The sequence below is a fragment of the Hylobates moloch genome, unplaced genomic scaffold (genome assembly GCF_009828535.3).
Source record: "Hylobates moloch isolate HMO894 unplaced genomic scaffold, HMol_V3 SCAFFOLD_2, whole genome shotgun sequence".
In the NCBI taxonomy this organism is placed as follows: Eukaryota; Metazoa; Chordata; class Mammalia; order Primates; family Hylobatidae; genus Hylobates; species Hylobates moloch.
In genome coordinates, this window is record NW_026652277.1 from 163,282,080 (window position 1) to 163,304,002 (window position 21,923).

Sequence of the window (21,923 nt, forward strand, 5' to 3'; positions counted from 1 at the left end):
AAATTTCTCATAAATATTGGATAAATTCTTCCTTCTACAGTTTAAGGCTGTTTTTTTTTTTTTTTCTTCCCTGCCAGGATTGACCCAACATTGCACATTTGGTCAGCATTAGAGTGCATATGTGAAAATGCACATTGTTCTATATTTCTGTCACTCCTTGTTTGCTTTTCTCTATCTTAATTATGGAAATGTATCCTCATGAGTTGATACACCAGTCTTTCTGTCATACCCAGTAAGGAGGATTCCCGCCCTTGGTCTGGGGTCCGCATCAACTGTGTAGCACATGAATTGCTGTCATTTGGTACCACAGGTGTCATTGGGTGCTTATGTGAGCCTCCAGGTGCTAGGCCTTGAGTGCACAGCATCCAGTAGAGGATGGGGTCTCCTGTGTTTTTAGAAATATCCCAGGAAATAAAAAAATTAAGCTATTTAATTGCAAAAGTAGTAAGATGAGCTTAGGTTCTAACCTTACGCTGGGGCAGAAACTTCCACCTGGGAGCGATGCTGAGGCTTTGAATTCTGGCCTCTTTGTGTGTCCATGAGCAGCTGACACAGCCACTGAATCGCAGTTTTGTCCGGTGGTTTTGGCGAGCTCAGGGCCTGTGCAGTGTGTGCTGCAGCTCAGGAGGGCTGACAAAGAGAGGTGGTTGAGGAGTGAGCGGCCGGGAGCCTTTCGCCTCCAGTGTCATCGCTGGACCTTGGTCTTTATGAAAGGAAACAAATGAAGGCTCACTCTGATCGTGACAGTCTGAGTGGCAGCAGCCAGGAGCTTCTCTGGCCATTTATAGTTCCCTCAGTTAAAAAATAAAAGGGTAGCTAAGGTAGAGCAACAGCTCAGGCTTTGAACTTTATTTATTTGTTTATTTATTATTATCATCATCATTTTTGAGACACAGTCGACAGTCTTGCTGTGTCTGTCGCCCAGGCTGGAGTCCAGTGGCTTGATCTCAGCTCACTGCAACCTCTGCCTCCCGATTCAAGCAATTCTCCCACCTTAGCCTCCCAAGTAGCTGGGATTACAGGTGTGTGCCACCACACTCAGCTGATTTTTTTGTAGTTTTAGTAGAGATGGAGTTTCACCATTTTGGCCAAGCTGGTCTTGAACTCCTGGGCTCAAGTGCTCCATCTGCCTCGGCTTCCCAAAGTGCTGGGATTACAGGCTTGAGCCACCATGCCCAGCCAGGTTTTGAACTTTTTTTTTTCTTTTGAGACTGAGTTTCGCTCTTGTTGCCCAGGCTGGAGTGCAATGGTGCAATCTCAGCTCACCACAACCTCTGCCTCTGGCGTTATAAGCGATTCTCTTGCCTCAGCCTCCTGAGTAGCTGGGATTACAGGCATGCGCCACCATGCCTGGCTAATTTTATATTTTTGGTAGAGACGGGGTTTCTCCATGTTGATCAGGCTGGTCTCGAACTCCCGACCTCAGGTGATCCACCCCACCTTGGCCTCCCAAAGTGCTGGGATTACAGGCGTGAGCCACCACACCCAGCTGGTTTTGGACTTTTAAAAGGTGGGGTTCTTGTGGTCCAGCCCCATGTGTGAGATGGGGCCAGGTTCTAGTGGCAAGTCTAGCAGTTGCTATCCCCTTTTTAGATGTGTGGCACAGCTGCCTACTAAAAGGTAGGGTACCGGCAGCATAGCAGGCACCTTCTCAGTCATTATTAATTAGAGGCTGAGCTATTGGATTTCCTGCCGATGGCCAAGTGGAAAATCTATTTGCCTTTTTTTTTTTTTTTAATTTAAAATGTATCTGCGTGGATAGACTCAGGCAGGAGATTTGTCTTTGTCTTTGTTCGAGGAACCTAGCTCCAGTGTCTTGCTTCTCTTCCCACTAACTGTAAAAGTTACCACTGAGGCCGGGTGCAGTGCCTCATGCCTGTAATCCCAGCACTTTGGGAGGCCGAGGCGGGTGGATCACCTGAGAGTTCGAGACCAGCCTGGCTAACATGGTGAAATCCCGTCTCTACTAAAAATATAAAAATTAGCTGGGTGTGGTGGCAGGCACCTGTAATCCCAGATGCTCAGGAAGCTAAGGCAGGGGAATCACTTGAACCCGGGAGGCAGAGGTTGCAGTGAGTCGAGATTGTACCGCTGCACTCCAGGCTGGGTAACAGAGTGAGACTGTCTCAAAAAAAAAAAAAAAAAAAAAGAAAGTTGCCATTGAACCCTCCTAAGAAGATATACAATAGCCAATAAGCACATGAAAAAGATGGCTCAGTATCACTTAACATTAGAGAAATGCAAATGAAACCCATAATGAGATACCGCCTATGTCCATTAGGATGACTACTGCCAAAAAACAGAAAATAACAAGCATGGGTGAGGATGTGGAGGAATTGGAACTCTGCTGCACTGTCGGTGAGTGTGTAAAATGGTGCAGCTGTTGTGGAAAACAGTATGGCGGCTCCGTAAAGAATTAAAAATAGGGCTGGGCGCGGTGGCTCACGCCTGTTATCCCAGCACTTTGGGAGGCCGAGGTGGGTGGATCACTTGAGGCCGAAAGTTCGAGACCAGCCTGGCCAACATGGTGAAGCCCTGTCTCTATAAAAATACAAAAATTATCTAGCGTAATGGTGCGCACCTGTAATCACAGCTACTCGAGAGGCTGAGGCAGGAGAATCACTTGGACCTGGGAGGCGGAGGTTGCAGTGAGCCGAGATTGTGCCACTGCACTCCAGCCTGGACGACAGAGCAAGACTCTGTCTCCAAACAAAAAAAAAAGGAATTAAAAATAGAATAACCTAATGCTATTGCATTTCCACTTCTGGGTATATATCCCAAAGAATTGAAAGCAGGGTCTGGAAGAGATGGTTAAACACCCATGTTCATAGCAGCATTATTCATAATAGCCAAGAGGTGGAAGCGACCCAAGTGTCTCTCCATGGGATGAATGAGTAAACAAAATGTGGCATGCACATATAATAGAATGCTATTCAGCCTTAACAAGGAAGGAAATTCTGACACCTGCTACCACGTGGATGAAACTTGAGGGCATTATATTAAGTGAAATAAGCCAGTTGCAAAAAGACAAATACTTTAACTTATATGTGGTATCTAGAGTCCTCAAATTCATAGAGACAGAAAGTAGAATGACGGTTGCCAGGGGCTGTGGGACTGGGGAGTTGCTGTTTAATGGGTGCAGAGTTTCTGTTCTGCAAGTTGGAAATTCTGAAGATGGATGTCAGTGATGGTTGTACAACAGTGTACTTACTGCTTCCCTGTACATTTAAAAATGGGTAAAATGGGCCGGGCGTGGTGGCTCACGCCTATAATCCCAGCACTTTGGGAGGCTGAGGTGGGCAGATCACCTGAGGTCGGGAGTTCGAGACCAGTCTGACCAACATGGAGAAACCCTGTCTCTACTAAAAATACAAAATTAGCTGGGCCTGGTGGCGCATGCCTGTAATCCCAGTTACTCAGGAGGCTGAGGCAGGAGAATTGCTTGAACCCAGGAGGTGGAGGTTGCAGTGAGCCGAGATTGTGCCACTGCACTCCCGCCTGGGAAGAACAAAACTCTGTCTCAAATAAATAAATAAATAAATAGATAGATAGATAGAGAGTAAGATGGAAAATGTTATGTTATCCATGTTTGACCACAATTACAAGTAAACATTTTTTTTTTAAAAAAAAGGAACAAAAAGTCACTATTAAGGCCTCACCCCTCTGCTTACCGTGTCTGTGGCTTCGTGTCCAGCAGTGAGCACCGCCAGAGGGGAGCCTCCCCATCTCAGCCAGTCCTCCTCCCTTTCAGAAGCCCTGCCTTATCCCTCAGAGGGGGACCTCTTGCCCCTGCTAACATGTGCTTGAGAAAGCTTTTAATCTCATTTATGGGGTCAGCCTCTACAAGCTATTTTAACCAAAGACTGTTCACTGTGATGTTACATTTTGGGCTTTGTTTTTACTGCTTGGGCCACCTCTCGTCACGCCAGCCCGACGCTCCTGCAGCCCTGTGAGACTGAGAGTCGTTTTCCTGGTTGTGGTGACAGATGAGCCACACATGAGTCACTGAAGCGGTCTCCCCTGAAACAAAGGCATGCATTTGACAGCGGACTGGGTGTTGAGTTGGTGGCCTTTGCAAGACTGGGTGGGCAGTTCTGGCTTCAAATGACCCTGATGAATCACACGGTCCACAGACATTTCATTTATTACCTTGACAGTGACCCTGGACACCAGTTGTTTCTTCATATAATTTGCATTAAAGCTTCCTTTTGACTTTGTGGGAGCTTGGAGTAAAACGCTTCACAGAGTTTTCTTGCGTTTCTGTTTTTCAGGCTCACTTCATGGACTCACTTTGCGTGCTTGTTAAATGTGCTGTGTTGCTCCCAAGACCATGTAAAGCCTATTGACCACTAACCTCCCTCAGAGCAGAAACTAGACTTCAGGTAAACCCAACCCTTGTGCCTTGGGGGTCACGTCAAGTTGCATGACTGTGATTAAGGGTAGTAAGTAAAGGTTTAATTATTTGGGCTAGTGATTTTGGTTTTAAAATATCTGATAATTACCACCAAAGAAAAGTCAATCCATTTAACTTCTGTTTTGTGGCTACACATTCTTAGATATAAAAGAATTAAAAATAAAAAGCCTACTAAATTTTTCTCATCGTATTCTAAAGTGAAGACACCTGAAATCTTTAGAAAAGCTCTAGAGATTAGTTTTATTAAAATGTTTTTCTTTCCCAAATGAGAGCTCTTATTTTTTCCCCCATTTTTCATCTCAGCCTCATTTTTGAGGACTTCCAGGCCTTTTTCTTTTGTGGTATTCGTAGAACCCCAACAGAGCCTGGTACCTGGTGTCATGTTATAAAAATATGGTAGTTTTTGAGCAAAAATCTCTCAAAATACTATGGAGAGATGTTAGCTCTACCAGTAGTTTATGTATAATGAAAATGTATCTCTCTGATCACTGAAATCTATGTATTTAGACTGACAGAATAAAGATACTTTCCCTGATTTTTCTCTTCAAGAATCATTAGTTTGGTCAGGTGTGGTGGCTCACACCTGTGATGCTAGCACTTTGCGAGGCCGAGGCAAGACAATCTCTTGAGCCCAGGAGTTCAAGACCAGCCTGGAGCAACAGAGTGAGACCCCGTATCTTAAAAAAAAAAAAAAAAAAGCCCGAGCTTGAGAGTGGTAGCACGTGCCTATAGTCCCAGCTACTTGGGAAGCTAAGGCAGGAGGATCACTTGAGCCTAGGAAGTTGAGGCTGCAGTGAGCTGTGACTGCGGCACTGTACTCCAGCCTGGATGATAACAGTGAGACCCTGTCTCAAAAAAAAAGCAAAAAAAACCCATTCAGAGTCTCCCAACACCAAGCCTGAAGCAGATCTTTCTCATAAGCTGATTTTTATGCCTGTTCACCTTCTAAATTAATATTGTATAATGAATAATATCTTTAAAATAACCAGCAGACAGGTGTGCAGTGCTGTCTTTCTAGCTAATGAGCAGCCTTGCAAAATAAGGAGAGCCTGTTTTCCTGACTGACTCTTATCCCTACTCCTCTGAGTCCTTCCAGGCACTGAAGTTGCTGTGTAATATGCAGGGCATTCTTTTTAGAAAGTTCTGTCATAATGGAATGTAATTTAGGCCACGGTCTTACTGATGCAGCTGTTCTTAATTTAGGTTAAAATGGGCAACTCCGAGAGTCAGTACACCCTTCAAGGATCTAAAAATCATAGCAATACTATTACTGGTGCTAAGCAAATTCCTTGCTCCCTGAAAATACGTGGCATTCATACAAAAGAGGAAAAGTCATTGCATGGATGGGGTCACGGAAGCAGCGGAGCAGGTTACAAGTCCAGGTCCCTGGCCCGAAGCTGCCTTTCTCACTTTAAGAGTAACCAGCCTTACGCATCGAGACCCGGTGGCCCCACATGCAAGGTCTCCAGAGGTGTTGCCTACTCCACGCACAGGACAAATGCCCCAGGGAAGGATTTCCAGGGCATCAGTGCTGCTTTCTCAACTGAGAACGGCTTCCACTCTGTTGGCCACGAGCCGGCAGATAACCACATCACCTCCAGAGACTGCAACGGACACCTTCTCAACTGCTACGGGAGGAATGAGAGCATTGCCTCCACCCCGCCGGGCGAAGACCGCAAGAGCCCCAGAGTGCTCATCAAAACGCTGGGGAAGCTGGATGGGTGTTTAAGGGTCGAGTTCCACAATGGTGGCAACCCCAGCAAAGTGCCTGCAGAGGACTCCAGTGAGCCCGTGCAGCTGCTGAGGTACTCACCTACCTTAGCATCGGAAACCTCCCCTGTGCCTGAAGCCAGGAGGGGGTCCAGCGCCGATTCCCTGCCCAGCCATCGCCCCTCTCCCACGGACTCTCGCCTGCGGTCCAGCAAAGGCAGCTCCCTGAGTTCTGAGTCATCCTGGTATGACTCCCCTTGGGGCAACGCTGGAGAGCTGGGTGAGGCTGAGGGCTCCTTCCTGGCCCCCGGCATGCCTGACCCCAGCCTCCATGCCAGCTTCCCACCTGGTGATGCCAAAAAGCCTTTCAACCAAAGCTCTTCCCTCTCCTCCCTCCGGGAACTGTACAAAGATGCCAACCTGGGGAGCTTCTCCCCCTCAGGTATCCGCCTTTCTGATGAATACATGGGCACACGTGCTAGCCTGAGCAACCGTGTCTCTTTTGCTTCTGACATTGATGTGCCCTCCAGGGTGGCACACAGGGACCCCGTCCAGTACAGTTCCTTCACTCTCCCCTGTCGGAAGCCCAAAGCCTTAGTTGAGGATACTGCGAAGAAGGACTCCCTCAAAGCCAGGATGCGACGGATCAGTGACTGGACGGGAAGCCTCTCAAGGAAGAAAAGGAAACTCCAGGTGAGCGTACCTTAGAGCAGGGGGAAGGTTCCCCACAGTTTCCCCACCTGGAGAAGGGGAAGGTTCGTAGAAGCCACCATAGAGTGTTATCGGGGTGCTTAAATGATCTGGCAAAGTGAAGAGTTTGGTGGAAAGCCTGGCTCATCTCATTTTCAGGTGTGGGTTTGTTTTCTCTTTTGTTTCAGATATTTTCACTTTTAGCCCACAACTTTAATCTTCCCGTGTCTTAGTCAGCTTGGGCTGCAAACAAAATACCACAGACTTGGTTTAATCAACAGACATCTATTTCTTATAATTCTGGAGGCTGGAAGTCAGAGGTCAGAGTGCTAGTGTGGTCCGATTCTGGGGAGGGCTCTCTTCCTGGCTGCAGACGGCCGCCTTCTTGCTTTGTCCTCACGCGGCAGAGAGAGCAGGAGGTCTAGGCTCTTTTCCTCTTCTTATAAGGACCCTAATCCCATCATGGGGACTCTACCTTCATGACCCCCTCTAAACCAATTACCTCTCAAAGATGTCAGTTAAATACCATCCACTGGTAGTTAAGGCCTCAACATGGATTTTGGGGAGGGAGGAAACAAATGTTCAGTCAATAGCATTCTGGTTCTGTGCATGTCCCTGCACTCTTCCATGCACTCCACAGGTCTAATCTTAAGACTTGGCCATAGCCGGTGCGGCAGCTCACGCCTGTCATCCCAGCACTTGGGGATGCCAAAGCGGGCAGATCACCTGAGGCCAGGAGTTTGAGACCAGCCTGGCCAACATGGCGAAACCCTGTCTCTACCCAAAATACAAAAATTAGCCTGGCGTGGTGGCAGGTGCCTGTAATCCCAGCTACTTGGGAGGCTGAGGCAGGAGAACCACTTGAACCCGGGAGGTGGAGGTTGCAGTGAGCTGAGATCACACCTGAGCAACAGAGAGAGACTCTGTCGTGAAGAATTGAAGAATTAAAATTTCTGAAAGAATGATTACCTCAAAAAATACAAGACTTCATGATACATCTCAAACAAAACATGTGAGATTGTCGTTTTTGTGCCCAGGCTGGAGTGCAGTGGTGCGATCTTGGCTCACTGCAACCTCTGCCTCCTGTGTCCAAGCGATTCTGCTGCCTCAGCCTCCCGAGTAGCTGGCATTACAGGCGTACACCACCGTGCCTGGCTAATTTTTGTATTTTAGTAGAGACGGGGTTTCACCATGTTGGCCAGGCTGGTCTGCAACTCCTGACCTCAGGTGATCCACCTGCCTTGGCCTCCCAACATGCTGGGATTACAAGCAGGAGCTACCACGTCTGGCCTATATGTGTAATCTTAACCTCCTCATGGAGATAGCTAATGGCACCCTGAAAATATCTTGTACCTGAATACATGCAATAGAAAAATATATATACCGAGAAAACTGATAAAATAAGAATGATGAATATACTTCTATTTCATGGCATGTAAAGTTTTACTGAGGGAGCAAAGTGGCTTATCCACTAGGAAGAAAAACGATAGTTTGCCTTTTTAGGTAACTAGTGGCAATTGCTAGATTTTCAGTTTGTTGTTGTTTTGTTATTTGTTTTTATTTTTGATTATAGAGGGGAGAAGCTTTTTTTAAAATTACTCTGTATAAGTCATGGAGTTGAAGGGAATTTGTGTGGGCAGTTAGTCTCTAGCAGAATTGCATCCTAGATAGACATAAAATTATAAAATTATATAGAGATTTAGGGGTGGAAATTAATATAACTTTTTTGAGTAGATTGCTTCCGATGTGTGAAGTTTGACTTTTGTTACTTCCTTCTGATGCATAGCGTGTCTGCCTCCGCCACCCCCTCCTGTGCTGGGCTTCGGTTCTCCCTCCTTCTCCTTCACACAGAGACGAAGAACAGACGATCAGCATATTGTTTTCAGGACCTCTTCATATCCCTGAATATATTGTAGTAATTTGTATAGTGATTTTACTCCTGGATCATCACTTTTTCAGACTAAACCACGAAATCGTAGAGATTTCCTTGACTTTTTTCTCTCAGCTCCCATTTCCTAAACAACTGATCCTTGCTGAGCATAATGGGAGACGTAGCTTCTTGCTCGAGGGCTGCAGTCCCAGGTGGACAACGTCCACGCCTTTTTGATTCAAGTGTTATGGTGCCGACCTGTGTTCAGCTGTCATCCACTGTGTCCCCTTATTGGTGGTGGCATCGAGCCAATGATTCTGCATCTCTTATGTGCAGTGAGTGTGTTGCTCATCTGTGTGTGTGGCCTGGCTTACACGCGGCTCTAGTGAGCTGCATTCAGTGTCAGTTCCCACGCGATTCAGAAGCAGACCAGTGGCTGCTGTGTATGAGTCATTCTATCACGGGCAGAGTGACCCTCCTTGCTTCTCCTACCTACAGGAACTGGGTCTCCTTCAATTCTGCATTGTCCAAAAACTTAACTCTGAATTGTGTGCCTGTAGAGTTAAAAACAAACTGGTTAGGGCCGGGCGTGGTGGCTCACACCTGTCATCCCAGCATTTTGGGAGGCTGAGGCAGGCGGATCACTGGAGATCAGGAGTTTGAGACCAACCTGGCCAACTTGGTGAAACCCCATCTCTAATGAAAATTAGCTGGGCATGCTGGCATGTGCCTGTTAGTCCCACTACTTGTGAGGCAGAGGCAGGAGAATCGCTTGAATCTGGGAGGTGGAAGTTGCAGTGAGCTGAGATCAGGCTAGTGCACTCCAGCCTGGGCAACAGAGTGAGACTCCATCTCAACAACAACAACAACAACAACAACAACAACAAAAACTGGTTAGAATCAAAGAATTAGAATTTTATTATTTATTTTATTTATATTTATTTATTTATTTTTTGAGACGGAGTCTTGCTCTGTTAAAAAAAAAAGTATCTTCTTAGCAGATTTTAAGCATAGAATATAGTATTATCAACTGTAGTCACCATTATTTACCTTAGAGCTCCAGAACTCATTCCTCCTGCAAAACTGAGGCTTTGTACCCTTTGAGCAGCATCTTCCCATTTCCCTCTCCTGCCCCTGGCAACCACCATTGTACTCTCTGCCTCAATGAGTTGGACTATTTCAGATTCCACCTGTAAGTGGAATCTTGCAGTACATGTCTTTCTGTAGAGTGACATCTCTTGAGTTGTTACTCTTTTTTTTTTTTTTTTTTTTGAGATGGTGTCTCACTCTTGTTGCCCAGGCTGTAATGCAATGGTGCCATGTTGGCTCACTCAAGCGATTCTCCTGCCTCAGCGTCCGAGTAGCTGGGATTATAGGCGTGTGCCACCACACCCAGCTAATTTTGTATTTTTAGTAGAGATGGGGTTTTTCCACGTTGGTCAGGCTGGTCTCGAACTCCCGACCTCAGGTGATGCACCCGCCTCGGCCTCCCAAAGTGCTGGGATAACAGGCGTGAGCCACCACACTTGGCCTGAGTTTTTACTCATCTCCACTCTGCTGTATTGCCCTAGTCATCAAGTTACATTAGCCCTTGTTTCTGATTATTTGATTTGGTGGAACTGAAGTCATTTGTATGGAAATGGAAATCATATGATTTGTGTATGTATATAGCAGGCACCTTAGTTTCATCCGCATAACACAGTGATTAAGAATTCTAGCCAAACCTATTTAAAGACATTCTATATTTTTTAAAGGCTCTTTTTTGTTAGCCTGAAAATTAGTCACTGGCTATTAGGATTCTAGATAAAAAGATTTAGAAATTTATTAGAGACTGGGAGAGTTCATACCTATGTATAAGAATAAGTTATAAATGCTAAAATGCATTCCACCCCCCGCCCCATTTCTGAAAAAGGAAAATCCTTGCTTTGCTACGGTTAAACATTTAAAAGTTGGCACTGTAACTTGAGAAGCAGTGTCAAGAGTGTGTGTAGGTCACACTTAATTTTGGGACTTCTGTGCCTTTCTCTGGCAGAGTTGTGCTTGTTTTGAAGCATTCCATCATGGCCCTTGCAGGCTATCAGAGGTAATTCCAGTGTTTTTGGGTTATGAGTCAGAGGGACATATTTATAACTGACATGATGTTAATACTAGCTAGATGAGAAGTGTTTCTTCACCTTTTAGGAGTTTTTTGTTTTGTTTTGTTTTGTTTTTCTTTTGAGACAGAGTCTTGCTCTGTCACCCAGGCTGGAGTGCAGTGGCGTGATCTCTACTCACTGCAACCTCCGCCTCCCGGGTTCAAGCGATTCTCCTGCCTCAGCATCCCAAGTAGCTGGGACTACAGGCATGTGCCGCTGCACCTGGCTAATTTTTCATATTTTTAGTAGAGATGGGGTTTCACGGTGTTAGCCAGGATGGTCTCGATCTCCTGACCTCGTGATCCGCCCACCTCGGCCTCCCAAAGTGCTGGGATTACAGGCGTGAGCCACCGCACCCAGCCAGGAGTTTTTGAAAAGCAACAAAGTGGCAATTTAAAAAAAAAACTCTAAGTATTTCCAAAGTTTCCTGTGCAAGTGACTCACAACAGCTGGTTTATTTGCTCTATTATGCATAAGCATCAGTGTATAAATAAATATGACTGGAGATGCAGTGTAAACAGTGGCAAATCGTATTTCTATTTGTAATATATGCTTGGGGCGCAGTTGTTCATGGCTCCTGGGTGTTTGGAAGTACTCTCCAGTTCTGTGATTATTCTCCTACAAAACAGCAAGTAATTGCAACTTGATTTTTGGGTGAAAAGGAAACCTCTATACACAATGTAATATTCAAAATAAGGCCTTCAGTCAATGGTCCTTGACCCAGTTTTCCATCATTTCTATTTTAATGCATAAGAAAATATAATCGAAAGCCCACTAGTAGCTGAGTAGTCTTGAGTGTGCTTGGCGTCTCTGCAGTTATCTTCGTTTAAGCCATAAATGTTGAATGTCAGTGCCTTTTGAGTCAGAAGTTAAGCTCACTTTATGCTGAAAATTTTAATTACTGCCATTTACCAGGGAAAAGCCTGTATGCAAATTATTTTTCTTCAGTGACTAGACTTCTAATCCAGATATTAGAGAAATGTCTTTATGTTTTCAGCTCTGTGCGTGGCCAGCTCGATGTTCAATGCACCCGGTCTTCACAGGGAGCAACATTATTATATAAGTATGAATTGTATTTAGAGCTGCCTGTGTTCGATTTTTGTGTTGGAATAAATACTGCAGTTAAGAATCATGTCTTTGATATCTCCAGTACCTAGAATAAAATAGGTACTCAAATGAAAGGATGTGAACGAATAAATGAGTGTATTTTTTCATGAAAGTAATTCTCTAAGTAAGAAATATTAATTATGAAAAAAACTGGCTGGGTGCGGTGGCTCATGCCTGTAATCCCAGTGCTTTAGGAGGCCGAGGTGGGCGGATCACCTGAGGTTGAGAGTTTGAGACCAGCCTGACCAACATGAAGAAACCCTGTCGCTACTAAAAATACAAAATTAGCCGGGTGTGGTGGTGCATGCGTGTAATCCCAGCTACTTGGGAGGCCGAGGCAGGAGAGTCACTTGAACTTAGGAGGCGGAGGTTGCAGTGAGCTGAGATTGTGCCATTGCACTCCAGCCTGGGCAATGAGAGCAAAACTCCATCTCAAAAAAAAAAAAAAAAGAAAAACAAAAAAGCTATAGTTACTAGCCAGTACCCTTCGTAGATAAGGAATCCTAAGTGTATTATTATTATTATTATTATTATTTTTGAGATGGAGTTTCGCTCTTGTTACCCAGGCTAGAGTGCAATGGTGCGATCGCGGTTCACAGCAACCTCTGCCTCCCAGGTTCAGGTGATTCTCCTGCCTCAGCCTCCCGAATAGCTGGGATTACAGGTGCTCACCACCATGCCTGGCTAATTTTTGTATTTTTAGTAGAGACAGGGTTTCACCATGTTGGCCAGGCTGGTCTCAAACTCCTGGCCTCGGGTGATCCACCAGCCTCGGCCTCCCAAAGTGCTAGAATTATAAGCATGAGCCACCTTGCCACCTATTATTTTTACTATATGAACTGGGAAAATAAGATACTAGAGATGTCAAAGTCTAGAAGTCTGGACCTGGGCACTTGGCCAGAAGCTGGGGACTATAGGGAGAGGAGGAGAAGTTTTTGGGTTTTGCATGACAATACTGAGTCCCTATCTTCCCCACCCTACCGTGGTACTAGTAATTTTCTAATTTACCTTTCAAACGATCCAGGGGAAAAATAAATTGCAAGAATATGAATTCTTTTCTGGAAGATACTGATTCATGGTTAGCAATGAAGAAAGAAATATCATTCTAGTAATTTTCACTAGTGTGTGGTAAACATACTAGTTAATTTCTCAATGCTAAGCGCAGGTTAGATTTCGGAGAGCCATTGGTATTTTATTTACCTCTCTAAGTGCTAATTCTACTGGATATAAATTGGCTTGGGCAACATTATTTTTAAAATTCTTTCTGGTATGAAGACTTGATGGTTAAAGATGTGTTTTTGTTACAAGAATCTTGCTCTGCATTACATTATTAGCAGCCACCAGTACTACACTTATGCTGTGTTCAAGAAGGGATGCTTTGGATAGCTGTAAGCTCTGATGGGTGATCACGTGTGTTTCTCACAGGAGCCGAGGTCCAAGGAGGGCAGTGACTACTTTGGCAGTCGCTCTGATGGACTGAATACAGATGTGCAGGGATCCTCTCAGGCATCTGCTTTTCTGTGGTCAGGGGGCTCTGCTCAGATCCTGTCTCAGAGAAGCGAATCCACACATGCGATTGGCAGTGATCCCCTCCGGCAGAACATTTATGAGAATTTCATGCGAGAGTTGGAAATGAGCAGGACCAACACTGAGAACATAGAAACATCTACAGAAACCGCCGAGTCCAGCAGCGAGTCACTCAGCTCCCTGGAACAGCTGGATCTGCTCTTTGAGAAGGAACAGGGAGTGGTCCGGAAAGCCGGGTGGCTCTTCTTCAAGCCCCTGGTCACTGTGCAGAAGGAAAGGAAGCTTGAGCTGGTGGCACGAAGGAAATGGAAACAGTACTGGGTAACGCTGAAAGGTGAGTGCAGTGTCACCTGCTGAGGCCACTGGGGACTGTTTCCTCTAGCCATGCTCTTTCCCAGGAAGTACCAAGAGTCTAGCATTGATTTGAGTTCACATGAGGGGTTTGACACAGGATCCATGGGCTGCCTTAATGCAGATACTTTCTTACACCTGTGAAATAGGCTTTTACCTACTATTCACATGTATTGTGCAGTTCAATAAATAATTATTGGATTTTTAACTTATTTTTATTTTTTTGAGACAGAGTCTTGCTTTGTTGCCCAGGCTGGAGTGCAATGGCACAATCTCAGCTCACCGCAACCTCTGCCTCCCAGGCTCAAGCAATTTTCGTGCCTCAGCCTCCTGAGTAGCTGGAATTACAGGCGTGTGCCACCACACCTGGCTAATTTTTGTCTAATTTTTAGTAGAGACGGGGATTCATCATGTTGACCAGGCTGCTCTCATAACTCCTGACCTCAAGTAGTTCATCTACCTTGGCCTCCCAAAGTGCTGGGATTACAGGCATGAGCCACTGCACCCGGCCTATTATAATGGTTGGATTTAATACTTATCGCTTATTTTATAGGTATGCCTATACCGTTTTAGATACTTTCTCTGGATTTGGAGAAAAAAAGTCAATAACCAAAGGTAGTTTAGTTATTTGGAAGGCAGCTTCTGTACATGTTCAGAACTCCAAAGAAGCTTTCTTTCCAGCTTGTGCAACTAAGAATATCATCTGGATTATTGATTCGTCATTCCAGCTTTATGAACAAAGTCTATTTGTTGTCATCACTAACAAGTGCAGCTGTCTTTTTTTTTTTATATATACTTTAAGTTCTAGGGTACATATGCACAATGTGCATGCAGGTTTGTTACATAGGTATACGTGTGCCATGTTGGTTTGCTGCACCCATCAACTCGTCATTTACATTAGGTATTTCTCCTAATGCCATCCCTCCCCCATCTCCCCACCCCACCGACAGGCCCCGGTTTGTGATGTTCCCCACCCTGTGTCCAAGTGTTCTCATTGTTTAATTCCCACCTATGAGTGAGAACATGTGGTGTTTGGTTTTCTGTCCTTGTGATAGTTTGCTGAGAATGATGGTTTCCAGCTTCATCCATGTCCCTGCAAAGGACAGGAACTCATCCTCTTTTATGGCTGCATAGTATTCCATGGTGTATATGTGCCACATTTTCTTAATCCAGTCTATCATTGATGGACCAGCTGTCTTTTTTTTTAAACATAAAGGCAACAGAAGTAAGAATTTGTTTTGTTGAGATGAGAAAAGTTTTTTATAAGCATTGCCATTTAAAAACTATAATTGCCTTGAGGAAGCAAGAAGCCCCAAATCTGTACAGCAGCATTGATTTATGCAGATGCACACAGAGCTGCCTCGCAGTCTCTGGCATTCTGCACAGCCCCCTGGGACTCTTTGTCAGAGGAGCTGAGTGTGTTGTTCAAAAGCCAAACCTTATCGTCAAGTGATGCCCTTCCCTGTCACAGGAGAGAGCAGAAACATCTGCAAATACTATGTGTGCAATGTCCGGTGCCCTCTCAATTACCGCTTTCTAGCTTTTCTTTGCCCCTTATTGACCAGCCGTGGAGGGCAGGCATCATGCCTTGGTTACCACAAGCCCCTCTGGTCCTCTGGTAAAGGGGCACTTGCAAAGGCATTTCATATCCAAGTGATACCTTTTCCTAGCAGGCCGGCGGGTGTACAAAGCCCAGGGGCCCAGCATTCCTCCCATTCTGCAGTCCTCTTTCCCATCCCTAGGTTTGGATGCTTGTAGACATTGTGGCTGGCTGAGGAAGGTAAAGAACGTCCCCCGTTTTTCCATACTGGAGAGGCAGTTTTCTGTATTGAATGACAGAAATGATTTGGAAAGACGGAATAATGGATTGAATCTGGCAGGATTAAAATTTAAAGAGATAAGAAAGTTCTGCTTTAAGGTTTAAAAGTCAGATAGCTACCCAAGGACAGGATAGGGAAATGTGGCTGCGAGCTGTTATGAGTGAGGCCAGGTGCGGTGGCTCACACCTGTAATCCCGGCACTTTGGGAGGCCGAGGCGGGCGGATCACCTGGGGTTAAGAGTTTGAGACCAGCCTGGCCAACATGGTGAAACCCCATCTCTACTAAAAATACAATAATTAGCCTGGCATGATGGCAGGTACCTGTAATCCCAGCTACTCAGGAGGCTGAGGCTGCAGAATCGCTTGAACCTAGGAGGCGGAGGTTGCGGAGGTTGCAGAGAGCCGAGATCATGCCACTGCACTCCAGCCTGGGCGACAAGAGTGAAACTCCATCTCAAAAACAAACAAACCAACCAAAACAAGTATGAGTGAAAAAGATGTCAGGGTTTAATTTGCAGGCCATATGTTTCCAAGGTGATGTGGCTGAAAAGGTAAATGTGATTTCAAAGAGCAAATGTGATCATCGGCTACCTCCTTAGAGATGTCACGTGATCATCAGCTACCTCACTAGAGATGTCACGTGATCATCAGCTACCTCCTTAGAGATGCTGTATCTCTTGCAGAAGAGATGACAGTCTCTCCTTTCTTTGCCCTGGTCAGAGCTGGTCGTTTCCCTCCTTGTGGGCACAATATCGCAGGAGACTTGTTAGGAAATGAGAAATTGATCTTTGAAAGGTTCTCCTGGAGGATCCCTAAATGGGGAGAGAGTGAACATGTTCCCTTAAGGGGTGAACATCTGGGACTGTTTATGAATCAGTCTGAAGCTGCCTCCTAGTCACATGATATGAATACTTAGAACGGATGCACGTTACCCCATCATGTGTCATGTATCTACTTTTTTAATGTAAAATTTGTTTCTTAAAATTAATTCTTTGAGAATTTCTTCCCTGCCTGTCTATGGATTTGAAAACCCCCAGTACACATCACCCTAGTGGTGGGGGCTAGACCGGGAGGCAGGGTGACTATGTGTGTGTGTGTGTGTGTGTGTGTGTGTGTGTGTGTATATGTGTGTATGTATGTGTGTGTGAGAGAGAGGGAAAGAGAGAGAGAATATACCACTTTGAGAAGCAGGGCCATAGGTGACGACAAGGAGATTTAGAGCCGTGCCACATGGAGGAGGGCATAAAGATCTAGGGATGTTTAGCATGGAGAAAACAAGAACTGGGTGGGAGTGAACAGCAGTGTGTAGAAGAGACATTGAATTTATTCTGGGCCTGCAGAGGTTAGGGTGGGACTGATAGATGGGAGACAGGCTGATTCTAAATTAATGTAAAAAACAACAGTGACAGCCATGAGCATGTGGAAAGATGCTCCCTTTTTGATTTCTCTGCTACTGATCACATTTGTCCAGAGCCAAATTGTTGCAGGCTTTTTGAGGGAAACTCAGGCAGATATCACTTAAGGGCTGGAAGAACTGACTGGCAGCTTCCTGTATTTTATCCCACAAGGTAGACCAGGAGTTTCTGGCTACCAACTTCAGGAGTAGTGATGGACCTGAGTTGTCACTGAGCATTGCTAGATTTGTAGTCTTGGCTAGGTCCTGCTTTCCTGGTGTTTGCTTGTAAAACACTTCAAGATCCATGGATAAAGGGTACTTTGTAGTATAAATGTTATCAAGCACGCATTTCTTCCTTTCCTTTGCAGCCAAGGCAAGACATGCGATAAAGATGTTTTTTCCCCCAGCGTAACCTTTTCCATGTGGCTTTCTACACCTCTTTCCTCTGGGAATTCAGTATGTTGAGTTCTAATTTCTTGGCTTAGAATCCAAGTTGTAATGTTTGGACTTAACTGTTTGGTTTAATCTTAGTTAAAAACACATATATGTATACACACACACACACACACACACACACACACACACACACACACATACACTTAAGCCTAATTTTTAAATTATCCTTAAAGTATCCATGTAAATAAATGGGAGACAGTTTTCTGGAGAGAGCCATTATTAACAAACCATCTGGTTATCTGCCTACCTGGAATGTATAGGTATGCGAGGGACATACATGTTTTTCAAGGCTTTGGAGGATGTAATAAATTTTTAACAAGAGTAATTCTGCTTTCCATTTGTCTTTTCCAATGAGTGGATTTTCATGCAGTTCACTGGGGACTTCCCGGGCTGAAGAGTTGGCAAGGTCATTAAACATATCCCTCAAAATGTGCAACAGACTGAGTGATAGTCAGTGTTGGGGGAGGAGTTCATAAACTAATTTTAGGGTGTTGGTAATTCTTCCCCGAGACAGGCCAGTAGCAGGGATTGGAGGTCAAGAGGGTTTCATAGAAGAGGTGGATTTGAGGGAAAACCAAGACTAATTGCCCTCCTTCCCCTGGGTGAGATTTCTACCAATATTACCTCTCTATTCCTGTAGTGCCATTGCTATGCCAATCTGTTTTCTCTTTCGGCTACCATAGCAAGAACGTCTAGTGTCAACGACCCCTCCAAGCCAAGACCAGCGCTTGGTAGGGACTGGGCAGGGCTGGTGGCCCCCAACACCGGGGTGAACGGCACCAGCCCTTGGTAGGGACTGGGCAGGGCTGGTGGCCCCCAACACCGGGGTGAACGGCACCAGCCCTTGGTAGGGACTGGGCAGGGCTGGTGGCCCCCAACACCGGGGTGAACGGCACCAGCTCTTGGTAGGGACTGGGCAGGGCGGGTGGTCCCCAACACCGGGGTGAACGGCACCAGCGCTTGGTAGGGACTGGGCAGGGCTGGTGGCCCCCAGCACCGGGGTGAATGGCAGAGGCAGGGCTGGGGACCCCCAGCACCGGGGTGAATGGCAGAGGCAGGGCTGGTGACCCTCAGCACCGGGGTGAATGGCAGAGGCAGGGCTGGGGACCCCCAGCACTGGGGTGAATGGCAGAGGCAGGGCTGGTGGCCCCCAGCACTGGGGTGAATGGCAGAGGCAGGGCTGGTGGCCCCCAGCACCGGGGTGAATGACAGAGGCTTCACTGACACGGGTGCAGCCCGTTTCCACTGGCCCCAGTGCCCCCTTAGAGATGCAGAGTCCCGTGAAGTTGAACTTGATGTCATAGAGTTAAGATAGATTTCCTGATTTTTAAATTCGATAGCCACAAAATTCTGCCTATTGTTTTACTTCCTGGCCTGGCTCTAATGTGAAATGTCCTGTTTTGATTTCATGCCTCCAAGTTAGAGCGGGAGTCTGTTGTCCATGGGTTGTTAGGTTTGGTGACATTTTGGCATTGGCCCAAGGTTTGCATTCATTTCCTCTAGATGCCACGATTTAAACCATGGGTGTTGGGATTCTAGTGTTAGGGAAGCTGGGAAGTGAACGTGAACCCATCGGAAAGAATTTGGACGTGTGTGCAGCTGGAGCTGCTCTGCCGCTTTGCCCTGGTCCTCGGGCCCCAGGTCATGGCTTGTAGCATGTGCAACAGTAGCATCAGATGGGCCTTACTCGATGGGAAGACTTGGTTTATTGTTTAACTGCTGCATCAGTGGCTGGAAAAAGATACTGGCCAGGCCTGCAAGAAGCAGCTCTGGCTGTAAACCTCTTGCTATTTTCCCTTGTTTGTAATGTTTGAGTTCAGTCAGCCTGTTAGTTTGGATGAGTTTTATTTGCGGGGAGGAGCAAACGCACAGTTTCTTGAGATCATAAAGTACCATGGAGGGAGAAAGTACTGTTTCTGAAGTCCAAGCTTGGAGCAGGCATCTTTCTCTCTTGGCTTCTGTGTGCTGTTATCGGTTCTATTGTATAAACTTGTTTGTTCATATCAAGACTTATTTTTAAAGAAAGTAATGAAATTGGAAAGATGAAATAGTTTTCAAAACATCTGAACTTTTATGAATGAGGATGTAAACACAGTAGGATAAAGTACCATGAAGTGGGCCCCAGGCACTTATTTACAGTGAAGGCAGGCTGGTGTTTCTCTCCTGTCAATGTGAAAGGCACTTGCGAAGCACCCAGATGGTGGTCATGTCATTGTTATTTGTATGCTGGAGGTTGCCACATGAGAAGTGGTCAAAAAAGTTTATTGGATACAGATTTGAGGGGATAGTTAACCTATACAAGAGGACACATTTGTGAGCATTTTAGAAGCATTAATTTGCTTAAAAATTGTGTCTAATAATTATAATGCAATTTCTAATTAATGAAGCAAACTCTTCATAATTTCTACCTGCAATACTTTATTTGCTTATGAGGGGAAAAATAAGTACTTAAAAGCATATGTTGCAGTATTTTTAGAGTAACGTTTGAAAATTCAGGCACATTTAGTTTCACTTTTCTCCCTTGGCCTAAGTAATGTTTTCTATTACTGTGAGACAAAAGGAAATACTAAAAATTAAGTTATTTTACATGGCATTTGGAGAACAAACTGGGTACTTTCTCATAAATGGCAAAGTCCCCTAGGTATGTTCAGTTTCTTGTTCCCATTGATGGTCAACGGAGTGAGTGAGTGTGGTATTTTCTTTGGTCTCTCACATTGAGATACCCTAAATAATGTGGTGGTGTGCTTAAGGATGAGGGCTTTGGGGCCGGAGGGCCTGAGTTCACATCCCTGCTGCTCCACGGTGCAGCGGTGGGACCCCTGCAAGTAATTCGATCTGTCAGTTTTCTCATTTTTAGTGTGAAAGGAAAATAAAACCTGGAGACCCCAGTTCCTGATGCCAGAAGGAAAAAAAAATTAAGCAGAAAGCTGAGTCATGCAAGAAGCTGCCTTTCATTTTCTTTCTAAGCAGTAGCTACAGATAAAAGGTTAAATATCCCCACAGGTAGCCAGCTACTCTGTGTTCACCTTATCTTATGTAAAGTGCTGATTCACCAAGTGCTGGATGATTACATGATTGACAGTTCTCCTGCCTGCTCCTTTTCCCTTGCAGCAGGTGGATTACCATGCTCTCCCTCTTTCCCCTCCAGCCCACTTTTAATTTTTAAACATTGAAGCCCTCAACATTGTCTTTGGAGGAAAGCACAGACCGCAGACTATTTCTGTGATTCTGTGTTCTCTTCCTCTGGGTATGTCCATAACTTTGGCAAAATAAACTTCTCAATGGATCAAGACCTGTCCTAGATACTTTTTGGGTTACAGCAGAATGGGCTAAATAACCCTGCCCACCTTAGGGCCTCTGTGGGGATTAAATAAGCCAGTGCATGTGCAGTACTTAGAAGAGTTAAGCAACAACTTATTATTTGGTATTGTTATTACTGATATTACATTTACAAAGACACCGCATTTTCATTTAAGCTCACTCTGATACAACTAGGTATACTTCAGATGCCACTTTTCCTTGTTTACCATGTTTCTGTCGCATGATTGTCTCACTCAGGTGTTTTTGAAAAAGTGTATCACTTACCTTCCCAGTCTTTTCCTATATCTCCAGGTCTGACCGGGATGTTATTTTGCTTCTCTGTTTCACAGGATGCACGCTGCTGTTTTATGAGACCTATGGGAAGAATTCCATGGATCAGAGCGGTGCCCCTCGGTGCGCTCTGTTTGCAGAAGACAGCATAGTGCAGTCTGTTCCAGAACATCCCAAGAAAGAAAATGTGTTCTGCCTCAGCAACTCCTTTGGAGATGTCTACCTTTTCCAGGTACTGCTGGTACTTTGTAAGTGGAGGTAATAGTTTATGTACTGCTAGAATAAGAAGGAACAGAAAAGGCAAAACTTGGAAATGAAATTGAATAAATATTTAGTCAGGCTTTGGATTTGGCCTTAAGCAACTGCCAAGGGCACTGGGCCATCACCAGTCCAGTCATTCATCCAGAGGGCACTTTTCAGGTGCCTCTGAAGTCCCAGGCTGTGGCCCATGAGATGCTCATTGGGACACAAAGATAAAAAAGTCATGATCCCTGTTTCGGAGTAGCTGGTGATCTAGTGAGTGCAGTGGTCAAGATTCCCAGATGTGGGGCTTTTAAAATGAAGCTTGGAGAATATTGATGGGAGAGGCTTGGGTTCTTCCCACGAATCTCAGTGGATGTCAAAGGTTTTCAGGAAAACCCTCATAGACAAATGCTGTGAGGTCTCATTTCCCTGTGGAAGTGGTCTTAGGATCTTAAGATTCAGGTTATCTACCGTTAGAATTTTCAGTGACTTCCTAGCCAATGAGATGTTGCAGAACGTGGAGTTACTGAGCCATCGGTATTGGGGTCAGGCTTAGGTTTGAATCCTGGCACCTTTGTTAGCGTTGAGTTTGTACGTGATCTTGGAGCGCGTA

At 45.3% G+C, this 21,923-nt stretch overlaps 1 protein-coding gene across 2 annotated transcripts in view; it reads left to right on the forward strand.

Annotated features, from left to right (window-relative positions):
• The window catches only part of TIAM2 (TIAM Rac1 associated GEF 2), a 168,646-nt gene that overhangs the window by 33,296 nt on the left and 113,427 nt on the right, over positions 1–21,923 (forward strand). For both annotated transcript variants that reach the window (XM_032160946.2, XM_058435617.1), the window contains exons 2-5: positions 4,272–4,382; positions 5,618–6,817; positions 13,352–13,787; positions 21,127–21,299. In XM_032160946.2, the coding sequence (XP_032016837.1) occupies positions 5,624–6,817; positions 13,352–13,787; positions 21,127–21,299 (1,803 nt within the window). In that variant the 5' untranslated portion in view covers positions 4,272–4,382; positions 5,618–5,623. The remainder of the gene's footprint in view (positions 1–4,271; positions 4,383–5,617; positions 6,818–13,351; positions 13,788–21,126; positions 21,300–21,923) is intronic.